Here is a 19,629-nt window from a genome sequence, read left to right on the forward strand (position 1 = left end):
GGGGGAGTAACATATCCCCATATGCCACCCATCTCCTCCGACCATCAGTAGCATCAGTCATGTATGTTATGCTAACTGATCATTGTCGATGATGTGCGGTGTCCTGTCATGGAATCCAACTCCATCAAAGTGGGTTAAAGACGAGTTTGATAACATGATTTAGATGTAGATGTTGAAGAGGGTAATCAAAAACATCACGAGAAACCCCAATTTTTTGTCCCTATAAATTGATTTGGAAAATGTAATTGCGTATTTCGAGTCTCCGGCGGATGTAGACGGTATTGGTGAAGATTTTTTGGTGTTTCCAGTTGATGCAATGTATGATGGTGGATGTGTCGTCGTAATGGTGTGCAGTGGAATGGAGGCCACGGCAGCTTTTCTGTCCATCGTACGTCATACGCTGAAATTGCCGCACTTCTTGCTGATCTGTTTGTCTTGGCTCAGTTAGTGAAGGCGGCGAGTTGTGCCAGTAGACGAGCGGATAGAGGACATGACCTGGTAGTGTGTATAGTGTGAGGGAGGGTAAACAGGTGTACATGACCTGGTAGTGTGTATAGTGTGAGGGAGGGTAAACAGGTTTACATGACCTGGTAGTGTGTATTGTGAGGGAGGGCAGACAGGTGTACATGACTTGGTAGTGTGTATTGTGTGAGGGAGGGTAGACAGGTGTACATGACTTGGTAGTGTGTATAGTGTGAGGGAGGGTAGACAGGTGTGCATAAACTGGTGGTGTATATAGTGTGAGGGAGGACTGACGGTGGACGTGACCTGGTAGCATGAAGAGTCGGGTCAAGGAGGGAGTGAAGGTGACCTGGTAGCTTGGCGGCTGCCGGTAAGTGCATGGGTGCGTGTGTCGGTGAGGCTGGGGGGTCGGAGGAGGAGGAGGAGGAGGAGGGAAGAGGAGGGGGGTGGGCCAGGGAAGGGATTTGGGGGTTGGAGGAGAGGGGGGGGGGGGGGCGGAGGAGAGCTGGTGGCGGTGGCGGTGGCGACAGCTGATAAGGCGGCCGTGTTGACCCGGGCCGCCCAGGGCCTCCCGCTCCTCACCACACACCCGACGCTGTTGCAGCTGGCTCCTCCCTGCCTAGGAATTAAGGAGGCGCATTCAGGAGGGGTTCTAAGTTGTTAACAGACCCCCCCCCTCTTTACGAACCCCCTCCTCTCCGTGATATCTCTGTGTTTACATGGCACCCCTGAACTCTGATTTTTGTCCTTCATTGAAGCCAGAGCCATCTGATTGGAAGCACCCGTCTAATCAGATTGGAAACACCCTTCTAAGTATCTGATTGGTGACACCGTTTCTCTCCCCAATCACATTCCTGGGTAGGCCTTAAGGACGCGATAGGTTGAACGATTTACTTGAGGGTAGTATTCCTGCTAGGTCCGCATTTGGCGAGTAACGTAATCAAAGGTATTTTGTAAATACGACAAATAGGCAGTTAATTGATGTCATCCTAAAAGAACGGTTCAATCCACCTTAACGGATAGGTCAGGGAATCGTGAGGATGGCTCACGTGTATAGTGAAGACATATTAGGGTTGTGACTGAGGAGGATTGAGCGATGAGCCAGAGGGATGAGTCAAGGACTGGTCGAACTGCTGCGGGGATGAGTCAGGGACTGGTAGAACAGCTAGGAGGATGGGTCAAGAACTGGTCGAACAGCTACGGGGATAAGTCAATGAATGGTCGAACTGCTGCGGGGACAAGTCAAGGACTGGTCGAACAGCTAAGGGGATGAGTCAAGGACTGGTCGAGCATCCACGGAGATGCGTCAGAGACTGGACAGGACGGGAGAGGGACAGTAGGTCAGGGAACACGACAAAAGCAGATCAGTTAACCATGAGAGAAGATCAAGGAACCAGGAACTCCCCACCCCCACCCCCACGTGTAGAGAGGGTAGAGAAACCAGGTGGAATCCTCTGGGAGGTTGGAGGAACCAGGTGGAATCCTCTGGGAGGTTGGAGGAACCAGGTGGAATCCTCTGGGAGGTTGGAGGAACCAGGTGGAATCCTCTGGGAGGTTGGAGGAACCAGGTGGAATCCTCTGGGAGGTTGGAGGAACCAGGTGGAATCCTCTGGGAGGTTGGAGGAACCAGGTGGAATCCTCTGGGAGAAATCACTTTGGATGTTGAAGGAACCAGAAGGGGCCACTAGGGAGATGGAGGGACCAGGAGGAGCCACTAGGGTGATGGAGGGACCAGAAGGAGCCACTAGGGTGATGGAGGGACCAGGAGGAGCCACTAGGGTGATGGAGGGACCAGGAGGAGCCACTAGGGTGGTGGAGGAAACAGTAGGAACCACAAGGGGTGATGAAGGGGCCGGGAGTGGAGGTCAAGGTCAGGTCAGTGTGTGGAGCGCCGCGGAAGGACCAGTCCCGGACCGGTATCGATTACTGTCTTTTGTACGTCGGTGTCTTCCTGTTGTGGCGGCGCCCCCCCCCCCCCCCTCTTCTTCCCCCCCTCTCTGTGTCTGTCTGTACCCCCGTCCCTCCGTCATGACTCACAGGCGTCGTTACCCCCCCCCCCCCCCCTCAGACGTCAGTGTTGGTGGTGGAGGGAGCCGTGGATCACAGGCGTCTCCTCCAACTGTCATCACTGTTGGTGATGGAGGGAGCTAGGGGTGCCACGGGTCACAGGCGTGACCACCAACCATCATTAGTGTTGGTGGTGGAGGGAGTCATGGATCACAGGCGTCGTCTCCAACGGTCATCAGTGTTGGTGGTGGTGGTGGTGGTGATGGAGGTCAGCTGGTAACAGAACACACACACATGATAGAACCACATAAGGCACAGCAGGCGTCACTATCCTGTAGGAACTCTGGCGTCCTCCTACGGGAGAGGTAAAGATTACACTTGCTAATAACTATGACCCTTTCCATATTGACCTACTCCCCAGTGCCCACGCGCCTCGCCTCCAGATCACGCATGCTGTAGCTGCGAAGGGCATATAAGGCTCGACGATTGGTCGCTGGTGAAAAATTACCCACTGCAGTATACACCAAAGAGAAGAACATCAGCGACTGATGATTAAAATCATTTAGGACGAGGTTAAGGAAAGCAACGGAAAAAGTTGTGGCAGAGACTACAAGATAGACAAACCTTAGACACATGCAGGACCTGGACGGTAGCATTAACATGGCACACACCTAACTCCCACGGAGCCTTAAATCACCTAAAGAAGCTCCAGTCATCCACCGATGTGCACAGTGAATACTTCTTACCTAATTTCCTTCCTGACTCGACAAGCAACACCAATACACACATATACACACTCACGCCCAGTCTCCAAGGGCTATAGAACTATGGCACTAATAATACGTATCCAGCAAACCAACTACACACTTCAGTAAGACCATTATACATCTGTACAGTCTCTCTCCAACTGCTTATTCAGCGTCCCTTCCTCTTGTCAAACACTTTCCTTTCCTCCCCACACTCCCCCTAAGAGCCAGATTGAATGAAAGAATATAAGAAACTGGATCACAGTCGTCCTCCTCACCAGTGAGATGGGAAGTGGGTAGCCCCAGGTGACAAGTCTTGCCCTACTGCTATGAATTCGACGTATCAGCTTTCGTAGGTTAACCCCTGGGAGACAGTGGTTCGTTGATACACAAACCTCAGCTCAAAAAATGAGAGTTAATGACTTGGATCAGAGGAACAGTCACTAACTATTGTTTAACTTGTCCACGAGCGAAATGGAACGCCGATGATGGAAAGGTTTAACACATGTATAACGAAATGATTAAAACAGAGAGTGACTTCTCGAATCCTTGACGAGGGAGGGCGGACGCTGACAGAGCCATCCTTGTGTGAGCCGCGTCGCACCCGCCGGCCACCCACAGGAAAAAAAACTGGGCCGAATTTTTAGCTCACACATGGCCGACCCGCCGCCGCTCAGGGGGCGCTCAACACTGCATGTAAACACTGGGTCTTACCTCTCCGGAACAGCCTTCTGCTGTAGCACCAGCCGAGGCCTAGATGTAGACAGGTCTATAGGAAACATACACGGTGATCAAAGCCTAGTTCCTGCTGTTCTTCATTGTCCTTCCGAGACGCAGCTTCCACACGAGTGAGATTCACAGCTCCGTTTTGTCATATATGAAAATTTGAAGCCTCTACTGAGCTTGCCGTCCTACGCTGGTGAGGAGGAAGTGGCTACGTTGTGTCATCGGTTAAGAAGGCAGTGACTCTTGCTGATGGAGAACCTCGTTGCTCGGCAAACTGTGTACATTGCCGGCTCACGATAGTCGAGGTGGCCGTAAATAAACTTATGACTGACGAAGTGTCGGTGGTGTGTGTGTGTGTGTGTGTGTGTGTGTGAACTCGCCTCTCCACAATCTTATGGATGGGGGTCGGACCTCGGTGGCTCTCCACACCGTCCTTCCAATACACTTTACCCACACACACACACACACACACACCTTGTCTTCCGTGTTCCACCTCACTCATGAGGGGAAGCATTATAGGACCTTAGGAATACACTGATTCTTGGTAGAGTTTGCCTCTGCAGTCGAATTTGGATCGTCAACTCTAGTAATTCACTGTGGTCACGATCACTCCCTCACCCACTAGGGTATGAATTACATACAGTGGTAAGAAGATGAAGGACTCAAGCCTCTGAGCATTTCTCAGTTCTTGCAAAGAAAAATATCCGTGCAATTTTCTTTCCTACTTTTTCTAAGAATTGACAGATTTTTTTTTTTTTAAATTCCCTCGAGATCTTTACTCCAATCATCTGGTAATTACGAGCATTATTCTTAATCATAAACTCACACTTAGATGATCAGTTCTTGTTGTGATTCACATACGCTGGTGGAACAATATGTGGGCGTTACCGGACTCTACCTGCTTGTGGATACAGCGTGTCTTGCAAGTCACCCTTGGCATTGTTGTATCAGCGGATTCCAAATTCGCCGAAGATCTTGTATTTCTAAAAGAGTCAATCTTTTCCCTGCTACTGATTGTAGCGTTATTTTCAATGTGATAGAAGCCTATGGAGAAGTGGTCCTGGGGTAGAATAATGATAGTAATAATGATAATCATAATGATAAAAATGATAACAATTATAATTATGATAATAGTAATGATAATAATAATAATGATAATGATAATAAAGATAGTAATAGTGATGATGATATATTATTAATGATCAGAACAATAGTTATCATAATAATGATCTGTGCTATAAATTGCCGGTCTTGTCTGTCCCAAATCTAGACACTCCGGGGAAATGGTCAGACGCACGAAGACCAAATTACATACACAGTTGCCAATGGCTCATCCATTTCCACAGCAGGATAGAAATTGCTAGCTTCTGGATGATAAATTTGCAGGAAAATATGTTATTAGTGAGCGGTAAGATTGTTCCGGCAACATGGGAGGTATAAGAAGAAAACACAACGTGGGTGAGTAGTTATACCATAGAAGAGTGTCATTCTGCCGTTCTCCCTTTTTATAGGAGCTCTGCTCAGTTTATGTCCGAGTTCAGTGGTCAGTAGCTAGCTAGTTAGCATCTGCATGCGACTTGAGTTTGATATCATTTCTGACCCTACGTAGGAGCTAGCAAATGAGGGCCCGAAGCGTCCGGTTCTGCCGATGATAATGATGATAATATGAGAAGAATCGCCAGAAGAAAAAGAACCCTAAAGCTCCAAGCTTTCGACTGTAATTCCAAGTCATTATCAACGATCCATGATAATAACTTAGAATATCAGTCGAAAGCTTGGAGCTCCTTCGTCTATCTTTCTGGCGAGTCTTTTCGTATGAAGGAAGCGTAGCCATTATTAGTCGAGGTCGAATTTTTATTATGGACAGGAAATAAAGATTTATGGGAAATTTGTTTAATGATGGATGTTGATGGCATTGCGTTCCTAAGATTAAACGGATGTACATAAATTTATTAGGTGGACCTGTTTCTAATGGCATTGTGTTCTTGAAATCGTACTGATATATATGAATTTTTTGATAATGCTAAAGTTAGGTGATATATTGAATATGTAGATATCATTAAATCGGTACATGTAACACCAATACCGAGAAGTGGATGTAGACTTGAGAACAGAGAAGTGAAGGTCAGTTAGCTTGACTTCACACGTAATAAAAGTCTTGAAAGTAGTAATAAAAGAACGCTTAGTGGAACATGTTATCAACAACAATCACAGAAAACGATTGGCATCATGGATCTGTGCCGGGGGAAAGTACACAGCCTCAGTTATTAGCTCATTACAACGACGTTTATGAGAGTGCAATAAATGAGATTGGATACGCTTATTTTCTCTTTTTTTTTTTTTTACTTTGCTCAGGCCTTTGAAAGTCAAACCACAGTATTTAGCAAGAGAGAGTAGGAAGACAAGACAGTAAAGAGAGAATGCGAGGAACGATTCAATAGTGTCAAACACAGAAAAGTCAAAGTGTAACCCAAAGAACCATGTCTGTTGAAGGTGTTAGTTTCACTTACCATTTATAGCTCCAGCATCAGACATTGACTGCAAGGGAAGAATATTTGAAATGTTTTGCAAAAGTCGCTAGAGTGAGTCGAGTGATGGAACAAAAGGAAATGCAAGAAGACTTTAACAGAAAACATCTTTAAGAAGTGCCAGCCAGTCTTATGGGAAGTTGAGGGCACATCTTTAGGGAAGTGGGGGCCCAAGTGTGGACAGAGCCCTAACTTGGGCGCTTTGGATAAGAAGGCTGCTGCTTGTGTATATATATATATATATATATATATATATATATATATATATATATATATATATATATATATATATATATCCTTTTTTTGTTCACGGGAAACGAAACATGATAAGTTCCAAGTGCACTTTCTTGTAATGATCACATCATCGAGAAAGAAAAGTATATGTAAAGTTATGATGTATAATATGTTTTGTTTGGTTCATGATATCCCTTTTCCTTTTCATATTATGATGATAATGATGATGATGATGATGATGATGATATTATTTTATATAACAGCGTGATGATGATAATGATTGGCACCGTCATTGGCGGATGACCTTGGCATCATCAGCTGAGGCGCCAGGCCCCCGGCCACTTCCTGTGTCAAGACGACACTGGCACTTGACACCCATATTGTGGAGATAGCTTTGTGACACCCTTGGGCGAGGGATGAAGATAGATTTATGACACACCTCGTGAGGACCTTGATGGTCGGCCTTAATTTATGTTTAGCCTGATGCATCGCCTAGAGATCTACTCGGAACTGCTGGATTTATAGCGTGTGATTGTGGGGTTTGGATGGGGTTACGTGGGTCGTCTACCTGGAAGTTATATATATATATATATATATATATATATATATATATATATATATATATATATATATATATATATATATATATATATGTGGTGTATATACAAAGTTGAGACGGGGCAACACGAGTGTAAAACTCTCCCTATGATTCCGCTGTGGCATTCATACACCCACAGCTCGTCTGCGCAAATCAGATGGTCTTGCGGGTATTTTCGGGGAGTTCGTTGAAATGATCGGTAATGGGTGATATTGGTCTATGTTTGGGGCGACTCCCTGCCCCTTCTCTCGTCCGTGAGTACCTCATCAACACGCATAACGTTATACCTAATCAATCTTGTTTAGTATACGAAAAAAAAAGGACGCGAATGTTATTTCAGATCTCTTGATGTTAATATTTATTCATGGAGGTGAAACGTGTGGGTGTGATTTATATTCATATGATTATACAAGTTTTTATGACCAGACGTATTTTCTGATGTAATGAAATGCTGCTTTTTGTTGGGGTTTTTCTTATGAGAGGAGACAATATTGATGGAAAACGTGATGGAAATCTTGCGTATTATGGTGAAGGATGAGGTCCAAGACCTCCTTGAAGTGGAGGGACTGAGGACGACGAACGAGGAGTAACATGAGGGAGGAAGGCCATGAGGTAGAGCCGCAACTCACTTGAGCCGGGCACTGTGACTGGGAGGAGGGTGACCCATGATGTAGCCCCATGAATGAGGGCTACTCATTATGAAGGGGACCTGGAAAGCAGGGTGGTGCTGAGGGTGAATCATAATAAGGGCAATCACGGATGGTCCTGTGTGATCCGGTGTGACCTCCGTAATGAGGACAGTATCACCTCCTACTTGCTCTCACCGTCAGTGGTTCTCGGACGATCGGGTCACTGTCTCGTAACCGGCCCAGGGTTGACCTGGAACGCTGTCGTCAATGTGTTACGGGTCGCACTGGGTCAGACATGTTTATCGTTTTCCCTATTGAGCACGACGACACGACCCTTGGCTCAGCACGAGGGTACGACCCACAAGTAGGGCGGTTCCATTCCTTAAGTGCAAAGGTACGACCCCCTGAGCACGATGGGACGACCATTTTTGAGCGCGACGGTACGACCTTGAGATGTGATGGACTTAGCAGTTGATCTTATCATTAAGGGTCAGGTCACAGCCTCGGCCGTCGTATCCAAAGGTCGTACCGTCGCGCATTCAAGGATCGCCCCATTATGGTCGAGGGTCGTACCTTCGTGCGCAAGGGATGAAGGAGTATTATTTACAAGTGATTTATCTTGTTTATAAACGTACGAATATCCAGGGGCTTGTCTCAGTCATCAACGGATCACATAAGCGTACGGAGGTCAGACTTTCTCCTGACCCCTAACCTCGCTTCCTTCCCCAAAAGGATACAAAGAAAATGGTGATTAACAAAGAGGTTGGGAAGGTTTGAATTGAAATTCAATTTTGTACGAGTATTTTTACAGCCCATGATCCGCCCTCGGCCTTCCTCCAGTGTACTGTCTGTACGCTCGTGAAGATATTGTTAATTGTAAATGGTCCCTTATTTGTCTCATTAAGTAATTCTGTACATATATAAACTCAGAAGTTATGTGGTGATGCATATGACTTAATTTTCCTGCCGGTTTTCTTTTGACCTCTTCTTTCAAGCTGTTTGACCTCTGTTGACCGTGAATGACTTTTGTCTGACCTCCGCCAGCCTTCATCATCATCCTCCTCCCTTTGTTCCCCTGAGATTCATCTGGTCTCAATGAGGGAGGCCAGTGTTACACACACACACACACACACACACACACACACACACACACACACACCTCCACTGGATGAAGATTGCAACACTGTCGGTAGAAATGAGGTGCATTAGTTGAGTTGGCAGATTGTGGTGTTTTAGGGTGAAAGGTCCACCTCATACTCAGTGTGAGTAGAGTGGGGTCCTGTGTGAGGGTGAGGAAGCCTCCTCATGCCCAGTGTACGTCGAGTGAGGTACTATGTGTGAGGGTGAGGAAGTCTCCTCATATCAAGTGTAAGTATAGTGGGATACTGTGTAAAAGTAAGGTAACCAACTCATACCTATTGTAAGTAGAGTGAGGCAGTGAGGGTGAGGGAACCAACTCATACCTATTGTAAGTACAGTGAGGCAGTGAAGGTGAGGGAATCACCTCAGTACTCACTGTGAATGCAGATGAGTACTGTGTGTGTGTGTGTGTGTGTGTGTGTGTGTGGGAACCTCCTCACACTCAGGCTTAGGTATGGCTGATGTAGTGTAAGCAGTGTAGTAAGAGATATGATTTTACTGGCCTCATCATCTAGGGCAGAGGAAGGGGATGTGGGGAGGACTAACCTGAAGATAAAGGTGTACCTAAGGCGGGTGGGTTTGGTCCGTCGCTATCTAGCCTTCCCCGTGTAATACGTGATGTCCCACACACGCTCACCGTATCTTGTCTTACAGACTCCTCTGGTGACCTCAGGTGCGTACCATAACTCTCTCTTGTGATCCTTTTAAATGCCTTATGTGTGCGTGTGCGTGTTGAGGTGTGTAACGATGTGTTGTTTGGTTTTGTTACAGGCTGGCAGGGTGTAGAGTGACTGGGCGGCGGCGCGCGGCGGCCGCTCCACTAAATATAGCGTTGGCAGGGTGCGTGTCCCGCTCCTGGTGCCACTACCACACCCCCACTGCCCCACTTACCTCCTCCTCCTCCTCCGCGGCCGCCACCACCAGTGCTGCGCCACACCCGCCCTCATCAATTACTCGCCGCTTGTCCTTGGAAGATGGATTTAACAAGGAGCAGCTCACGGATGACCTGCGGCCCGCGGACAGTAGCCTGACTGCTGCCCTCTGACCAGCCGCTGACCCGGCAGGTCACGTGACATCGGAGGGCCGCCCCGGCAGCGGTCCGGCGGTGGTGGCCGCGCAAGTGGGCGAGTGTGTTGAAGCAAGTGCCACAGTGTTGATATTCGCGGTGCTGTGCCCCCGCCATCGGTGTGCTGCGCCCCGGACGATATAGTGTTCTTAGCAGCAACAGCAGCAGCAGCAGAAGTAGCAGGAGGACGGGGATAATACCTGCGGGTGGTGGTGGCGGCTTCTCCTCCGTGACCGTGTGTGTTGTGCAGGTGATGCTGTAGGAACCATGCCCGTGCCGCCCTCCTCGCCCGCCGTGGGTACCAGGTACCCATCCTACACTTCCTACTCGTACCGAAGTCCGTCCTCGTCTTCATACCTGGGACGCACCACCTCCCTGGACCGCTCCTACACCAGCAGCTATGGCAGCAGCTACACCAGTGCCTACAGCAGCAAGTACTCACTCCCGCCTCGACCAGCTTACTCCTCGGTCTCCGATTCCTACCGTAGTAGTCGTAGCTTACGTCAGTCGCCCGTTAGACCGTCCTACTCGAGGTTAAGCTCAGATTCTCATATTGAGACGTCCACGACGTCCCGGTACAGTTCACGCTACGGGCGTGACATCATTAATAGAGAGACGTCCTCGTCGAGGGACTCCGGCTACGGGTCACGTCTCTCGTCACGCGACCGCTCCGTCGACGCGGTAAATGGAAACGGCGTCGACACCGGCCACTTCGGCAGTTCGTCGTCATCGTCCTACGGCAGCAGCTACCGTTGGGAGTCCCGCGAGAAGGACAAGGCCAGTCAGGATGACTCCTCCAACCAGAATGGAGAGACGGAAAAAGTGCGCATCACCGACCGGATTCGTGCCTTCGAGACGCGCAGTTCGGCCCGGGAGAGCGGAGGTCTGCTGGCGGGTAGGGAAAGCGGGACCTCCTCGACTCGGGAAGGCGGCCTCTCCAGTATACGGGACATCGGATCAAGTCGCGACCGAAGCTACCTGACAAGTCGCGACTCCAGCACATCCCGTCGCCGTGCCGCCGGCTCCTACTCCTCAGACATCCCCTCTCGTTCCTCCATCAGGAAGAGCTCGCCGGAGGTTACTTCGAGAGACGCCCGCGATGGAAGCGAAGACAACGCCAGCAGCAGCGTGGAGAGGAGGCCGTCGGTGACCGAGCTGTGCCGCAAGTACGACGCTAACCACAACGTGACCAACGGCGTCAAGCGGCAGGACGACGAGGAAGATGGAAGCGACGGCAGCGTCGAGACTGTCACGGCAGCCGTCCAGTCCTCACCTGCCCCTAAGGTCCGCAGCAGGACCAACTCCTCCTCCCGGAATGAGAGAACCGACTCCCCCATCTTCCGCGTCGATTCACCCTCCAGGAACCGTGTAGACTCGCCCGCCCGTCATCGCACAGACTCGTCCTCCTCGACGACCCACCTGGACGCCCCTGCCCAGGTGCACAAGGAGTCCCCCTCCAGGAGTCATGTGGACTCCCCAAGCCGCGCCGCTTCCAGCAAGACCCACATAGAGTCCCCAGCTGACCGGGACGGACCATCCTCCCCACTCATCAATGGCACCGTAGACAAGGTACGTGTTGTGTGTCCCGCCTCCTATACTGTCCCACAATCACCCCACACTCCTCCCGATCACCCCACACTCCTTCCCATTACCCCACACTCCCTCCCATAACCTATATCCTTCCCCCAACACCTTCTTTCCCTCTCTCGCCCGCAGTTCTTCTCAGTACCTACATTCCTCCCCAACACCCTTATTTCGGCCCAACACTTTCAGTCCTCTCCAGCACCCGCGCTACTCCCCATCACCCTCTGTCCTCTCGAACACACTCAGTCCCCCAACACCTCCATTCGTCCCTAACACCCACGGCTCTCCCAGACACCTACACTCTTATCCGCAGACTTATACATTTCCATCTTGCTTCCTACACATCTCCCACCCTTGTTCTCTGTCACACACTCAGTCCTCTCCCCTCTCCCCACCACACTCACATGCCTACACCCACGCATTTTCCCCCACATTCACTTATCTCCCAAACTCACATCTTCCATGTTCACCAGACAGCGAACAAGCATGATGTATATATAAACCTTAGCTAATGCCAGTTACCAATTTTACACACAAGCCTCCAGATGAGGATGAACAGCTGGGTTGGCTGTGAGCCGACTGCCCGGTCCAGGACTGGAGCCCGGGCCAGCGACATACACCGGAAATACCCAGTATAGCTGCTGCACCAACACACACCCCACCACACAGTCCTCCCACACTTCTGCCGCACCAACACACACCCCACCACACCGTCCTCCCACACTACTGCCGCACCAACACACACCCCACCACACAGTCCTCCCACACTCGTGTTCTTCCCACAGCTACAAACCTCTATTGCTTGTAGCATCTCCCACACCCACTATGCTCACGTACACTCACATGGCTCCATTGTATTCACATAGGTCCCATACACTCATGTGCCTCCCATACCCGCCATACTCCCATACACTCACATGGCTCCCATATACTCACATGACTCCCATACCATCTATGCTCCCATACAGCTCACATGGCTCCTATATACTCACGTGTCTCCCATATCAGCCATGCTCCCATACCCTCACATGGCTCCAATATCATACATACATGACTCCCAGAACAACTAAGTATCCCTCCCATATCCACACGTCTCCCACCCTAATACCTTCCTCCCTACCCACATGCAATGTTCACACACCTCCTGTAAACCCGTATCTAGTGGACTTGATGTTGTAAACCTTTGTGTTATTTTGTGGTATATATGTGTGTAAATATACCAGCAACTAGGAACTGGTATACATGGTTGTATTTCTTTATACATTTATGTTTCAGTGGTGTAAACATTTACTTCTTAACTTAGTATAACGAATTATTTGTATTTTGGATTCGTGAGCGTCTCACCGTATTTGTTATAATTCCGGGAGCGAAATGACTATTTTTACACAACGGTTTACTCCCTGAGCACGACGCCATGATCCTTGAGCACGACGGTACAACCCTTCAGCACGACCAATGGAGCAGACGTTACAACCCTTGAGGTGTTATGATCCTTGGCAGTGTTGCTAGTGTTCCCTGGCAGTGTTGCTAGTGTTCCCTGGCAGTGTTATGGTCTAAGGTGGTGTTGCTTGTCTTTCTTGTTATCATCCTCATTCAAGCACTGTTATCGTGTTTCTCTCCTCCATTCGTCTTATCGGTGTCACATGTCCTGCTATCTACGAGTTACGTAGGCGCCCTATTTTGAAACATATGGTGTCTTCCTTCCAACAGCTGATAACAGCGCTGTTATCTCGTACCCCACTGTTTAAACCACCCTTTAATATTACCAGATATCCCTCTTGTGCTATCTCAGGACGCACCATTATGATAGCATATTGTATTTTGTGCTATCTCAGGACGCACCATATTGTATTATTGTAGCATATTGTATTATCATATCGAAACGGAACCTGGATTTTAGTGGGAAAAAAAATTCTGTGGCAACGGAACACAGCCACGATTTAACATGACACTAGTGAGACGTACTGCCGTTATCGGCGGATGATCTCATAGTGAGTCAGGTCCTAACTATGATAAAGAATTTTTGATAAACAACACACGCCAAGCGAGTTCAAAATTATGTAATGAAATTATGTAATGAATGATTAAGGGAGCTTGGTCATAGATTACACAAATTCCTGCCCACAATGCCATTAGGTTTATTATGTAAGATAGATAATGTAGCGGTAAATGTGTCATTATTCCAACACGTAATGGATCTTTCTGGACAATAGATTTTGACAAAGAATTTGATTGATTTATTCGTAGAATATTTGTGTGGAACTTGCATGTATTGTTATAGAATGTACATTCATTCGTTTTCCATGTTATGATATAAATGTCACATAATTTTCGTAGCTTATTATTATCTGAATAGTTAAAGTTCGAGACATGAATCAGTATCTGGACAAGCGTTTTCAGAATAACGTAGTTACCGTTACAAAGAGACATAACGTCAATTTTCTGTATCGTTCTCCCGACGCGTGTGAAGAACGTACGCTTACGAGGACGGAGTGTTCTAGTTTTGCGACTTCGTAAAGTTATAAGAGGATGTGTGTTCTAGTTTTGCGACTTCGAAAAGTTATAAGAGGATAGATTTGATGGGATGATTTAGGTTAGATAAGGGAAGGTTAGGTAACTAGGTCAGGATTGGTTAGGATAGGATAGATCAAGTGTATGATTGTAAAAAAAAAAAAAGACCTCCAAATATCGTACAGAATTGGCCACATCCTTTCATGTTGTAGCAAAAAAATCCTCCGCCCATTCAGGCTGTGTGTGTGTGTGTGTGTGTGTGTGTGTGTGTGTGTGGTTACCTACTTGCACAGTACGGGAAGGGAGTACTACACTGGTTGGCGCCCCAAACTTTCTCTTCTCTCTTTACAACTCTTGTATTCAGTCAAAAATTTAGTCCCATCATATGGCTTATTCAAAATTTGTACTGCTCTTTGTCTGTCTAATTACTGTTTAACGTCTTATTTAACTTTTCTGTATCTTCTTTTCATTTTATGGGCCTCTCGATCCCCCCCCCCCTTTTTTTTTATATACATCAACAGACTTGTTTAAAAACTTGTGAGATATGATCAAGTCACCCCTTACTCTTCTCTTCTTCATGATGAACAGAATTCATGGTCCTTGAGCTCTCTTTGTAACCTAGCTCTTCGCTGCTCTCCTTTGTACCCTCTTTATTAGTTCTTTGTGCGGTACCCAAACTTGAGAAGCACATAGCAGTTTTGTCCAGATATATATGCCTTGGATTGATAGCTGAACCTTTTCTTATTCTTTTAGTTAATAGCGATGCTAATATTGACCTGTTGACAGTTTTATTTACAGTGTTCCGAAGGTGGGACTGTGGCCAATGTCGATTTCCAAGCCCATCTTCTTACAAATCCCTGTAGCTTAGTTCCTGCTGTATAATGTCTATATCGAGGTCTTCTTTCACTGTATCCCATTCTCTTTACATTTGCTCGAGCTGAGTTGCATCAGCCATGTATCAGAGCAACTGACGTGTGTGTGTGTGTGTGTGTGTGTGTGTGTGTGTGTGTGTGTGTGATCACTGTATGTACGTTACAGGGATGTTTACACTCGTGTTACCCTGTTTCATACCTTTGTATCTACATATATTTTAACCTTATGCATATACGTACATATTATACACACCTAAGCTTACGTCAGGCACCCATTTATAGACCGGCTCTAAAGGGGAGGATGAACAGCTAGGGCTGAATGTGAGCAGTATGACTGCCCTGCCCAAGATTCGAACACCGGCCCATTAAATTGGTTGGGGGTTAGGTTAACTACCACATTCTGGAGGGTCATATATGCATGTGTATGTGTGTGTGTGTGTGTGTGTGTGTGTCTGTCTGTCTGTCTGTCTGTCTGTCTGTCTGTCTTTATGTGTGTCTGTGCGGCACAGCTCTAGGTAGTGAGCACAGATGCAAGTAAAGACGTCACGAGAATTTGGCAGAGTAGCGACTGACCCATTAAGCAGGGGGGCTGAGGGCTGTGCCAAGGAGGGTTAAGTATATTGTGCCCTGGATCTAGTTACGAGTCTGTTTGCGAGTTCGCTTATACCCAGCGAGCATGACGTTACTTACGGACCTGTAAGTACGACGGCACAACCCTTGGGCACGACCATGTGACACGAGAGAGAGAGAGAGAGAGAGAGAGAGAGAGAGAGAGAGAGAGAGAGAGAGAGAGAGAGACCCCTCCAAGCGTCTACGTACTATCGTACTCAAGCGGTGGCTGCGGCGTCGTCGTACTGAAGGTATTTCGGACCCGACGCAAAGTCTTAACGAAAAGCGAGGATACTTCCCCAAAAGGAGGGGGAATGGGAGGGGTGGGGGATGGGGGGGATGATGGTATTACAGACCGAATTACGTGTGTGTTACGTAAGGTGGGCCGGGGGTCCATTACGGGCGTTGTATAACGTGTGACGTGGTGACTACCCAGCACGAAGAGAACCTTAAAGTTCTACCCACCCAGATCAACGGCCCCCACATGCCTTCATGCTTACACATTTCCTGTTCGTTTATGAACTGAATGTAACCAGTGGATGATGGGTGGACACTGTGGGGAGGTTAGTGGTGTCAGGCCATTGTGGGAGGGTTACTGATAGTAAGTCATTGTGGGGGATTACTGGTAGCAAGTCATTGTTGGGGTGTTACTGGTAGCAAGTCATTGTTGGGGTGTTACTGGTAGCAGGCCATTGTGAGAAGGTTATTGGTGTTAGGCCATTATGAGACAATTACTGGTAGCAGACCATTGTGAGAAGGTTATTGGTGTTAGGCCATTATGAGACAATTACTGGTAGCAGGCCATTGTGAGAAGGTTATTGGTGTTAGGCCATTATGAGACAATTACTGGTAGCAGACCATTGTGAGAAGGTTATTGGTGTTAGGCCATTATGAGACAATTACTGGTAGCAGGCCATTGTAATCATCCTTATAATTACCTGTTGTTACAGTATGGGGAGGGTCTTTTACACTCGCGGGGCCACATCTCTTGATTATTCTCTGTTGCACAGCTTCTCCAATTCAAGTCTGCTGTCTGCACTTATCCATGTCCTCAGTCATTCTGTTCCATTCATCCACCACTCTTATACTAGTATTTCATTATATATATATATATATATATATATATATATATATATATATATATATATATATATATATATATATATATATATATATATATATATCTTTTTTCATTCTTTTAAACTATTCGCCATATCCCGCGTTAGCGAGGTAGCGTTAAGAACAGAGGACTGGACCTTTTTTGGAATATCCTCACCTGGCCCCCTCTGTTCCTTCTTTTTTTTTTTGGGGGGGGGGGGGGAACGAGAGGGGAGGATTTCTAGCCCACCGCCCCCTCCCCTTTTAGTCGCCTTCTACGACACGCAGGGAATACGTGGGAAGTATTCTTAATCCCCTATCCCCAGGGATAATATATATATATATATATATATATATATATATATATATATATATATATATATATATATATATATATATATATATATATATATATATAACTTTCCTCCTATTTCATGTCCTCTATTTGCTCTACCACTTCATTTCTCGAAGAACTGTGCCCTATCCACATCATCCATATTTTTAAAAACTTTAAAGGGTTATGATCAGGTCACGCCTCGCCGTTCTGTGTTCTCAGTTGGGCAGATTTAAAAGCCGCCAGCCTCTCCTTGTGACTCAGCTCTCTTAAGTCTAGTTCCACTTTTTTTTTTTTTTCTAACAGGCCAGTGTTACCCATAACAAGTGACAACATAATTAATGAAGCTTGACTGTCGTTACCTTGTTGACACTAGTGGCTGCCATTGGGTTTTCTGCCGTAGATAGATAGATAAATAGAAAGGCAGATGTTTATTTAGTTATTCAAAGGTTTAAATCGTCGAATTTAAGGCTTTTAAGGCGTCGAACTCAAGGGTTTAAGTTGTCATACTCAAGGGTTTAAGTTGTCCTGTTCCAGGGTTTATGTTGTACTCAAGGTTTAAGTCGTCGTCCTCAAGGGTTTGAGTCGTCGTCCTCAAGGGTTTGAGTCGTCTTCCTCAAGGCCTGAGACTTAAGTCCACCGTCTTAAACCAGGACAAGCCCAAGCAAACTTTCTTGTTCAAGGCTGCTTTACTTATGTGTACTTAAGCTGATAAGAATAGTAATGAACTTCGTTACTTCTTTGGAATTTGTAAGTTTTTAGATGATAATGGTTCGTTGTTTGTGACGTGGATGGTAAGAGTTTGTTACAGAGGATTACATAGGAATTCAGACGACAACAACAGACCGCTGGATCCTAACGAGGTTGTTTGTGGTGGAACAGAAACTCATGGATTAGTGTGGTAAGAGCAGACATAACAGATGCTTCAAAGAAAGGAATGTTTATAAACTTATAACTAAGAAGACGCGAATAATGTTATTCTTGGATGTGAAGCGATGATGATAATATGGCATTTGTTTCCTCTGGGTTCTGACGATATATTTAACATATAATTCAAAAGATATTATTGGTCTATTAAGGTTCAAAAAGGATGAAAGTGGATTGACCATGTATGAACACGATTTCCTAGTCAGACTGAATTCGCTGGGACTGACTGGGTGACCCAGGGAAAGGCCTATGTTTACATTTACAAACTCCAGTCGTGACTGAGTTCATTGAGAGATAGACACGGGGGAGTTGCACGCACCCACCAGGCGGCCTCACCTGGTGCGAATTTGGAAGAGTTACGAGGCCATGGATGTACAAATTGGAAAGTTGTACAGTTAGTTGAGATATGCATAATTTGCCACGCATCCAAGTAAAACATATGATGTAAGTAGATAGTAAAACAGATGATGATTTTACTATAAACGGTGAATAAGTACAAAGATGATATATAAAAATTACGTGGGAGATTACGCTTGAAATTGTCGTGGTAGTGTTGAGAACATCTACTGAACACCCTTCATACGACCTTTCCCGCCGTTAGCATGAATAGAATCCCGTTAAGGAGGGCTTGGAGTCGTGCCCAGACCTCAACACTCTTCAGCATATACCTCTAGTTGTCCACTCCTGAAGCGCTGCGAGGGGAGCAGTCTATGAAGGTTTCTCTTACTGATAGTCCAATGGAACGGTACCCATAAGATCCCTACCTTCCTGAAGAAGTACTACGCGTCGTAGACCAGGGAACCATGTGATGAAAGGCCTGCATATTGACACTAACCTCTCATGCGGTTGCAGGAACGTCCGCCTAAGGATGATAGTGTCTTAGATCCTCACCAGGGGATACCCTCACCTCCTACCCTCCTCCTCCTCCTCCTCCTCCTCATCCCTGCTTTGACGCTCCTGGGCGCCGCCTCTAGGCATGGTCCGAGTGATCCCCTTGCCTCATAGGTATGCCATTCGACCCACACACTACAGATAAGGGTTAATCCTGTGGCCTTCCTTGAGTTCCCTACCTACTAGGGGCTTCCCGGGTGCTATGATAAGTAGCGGACGATCTGGCGAAGATGGTTTAGGGAAAGACACGATGGTCGACCACGTCTCGTCGTCCCTTAACTCCGGACTCAAATCTGAGAGACGCCTGACTCTCCTGAGAGGGGACACCAGCGTATGAAGGGCAACTTCCGAGTATTGAACGAGGATGAAGACTGACGGATCCCAACGGTGTCGATATGGAAGAGGAGCTCGAGAAAGAGATGTTCGGCTACTGAGTTGATTCGCAGGGTGAAAGCTCCTTAGGTTTAGACCTCTCTGTGTCTCTCTTACCTCCTCTACCTCCCTGTGCTAGGACGTAGGCTTCCCTGTATCTCCCTGTGCTGGGAGCTGGACCAGTCTGTATCCCCCTGTGCTGGGACTTAGGCCTCCCTTTATCCATCTGTAATTGGACATAGGCCTACTTGAGTCCTCCCTTTTGCAGGGAAAGGTGTCCCTGTAACCCGTTCCT

The 19,629-nt window shown here is 47.1% G+C and overlaps 1 protein-coding gene across 3 annotated transcripts in view; it reads left to right on the plus strand.

The window, feature by feature from the left end:
• LOC139761617 (uncharacterized) overlaps positions 1-19,629 on the plus strand; it is a 152,861-nt gene that overhangs the window by 65,667 nt on the left and 67,565 nt on the right. For all 3 annotated transcript variants that reach the window (XM_071685876.1, XM_071685878.1, XM_071685877.1), the window contains exon 3: positions 9,842-11,705. In XM_071685876.1, the coding sequence (XP_071541977.1) occupies positions 10,404-11,705 (1,302 nt within the window). In that variant the 5' untranslated portion in view covers positions 9,842-10,403. The remainder of the gene's footprint in view (positions 1-9,841; positions 11,706-19,629) is intronic.

This window comes from Panulirus ornatus, chromosome 41 (assembly GCF_036320965.1).
Source record: "Panulirus ornatus isolate Po-2019 chromosome 41, ASM3632096v1, whole genome shotgun sequence".
Lineage (NCBI taxonomy): Eukaryota > Metazoa > Arthropoda > Malacostraca > Decapoda > Palinuridae > Panulirus > Panulirus ornatus.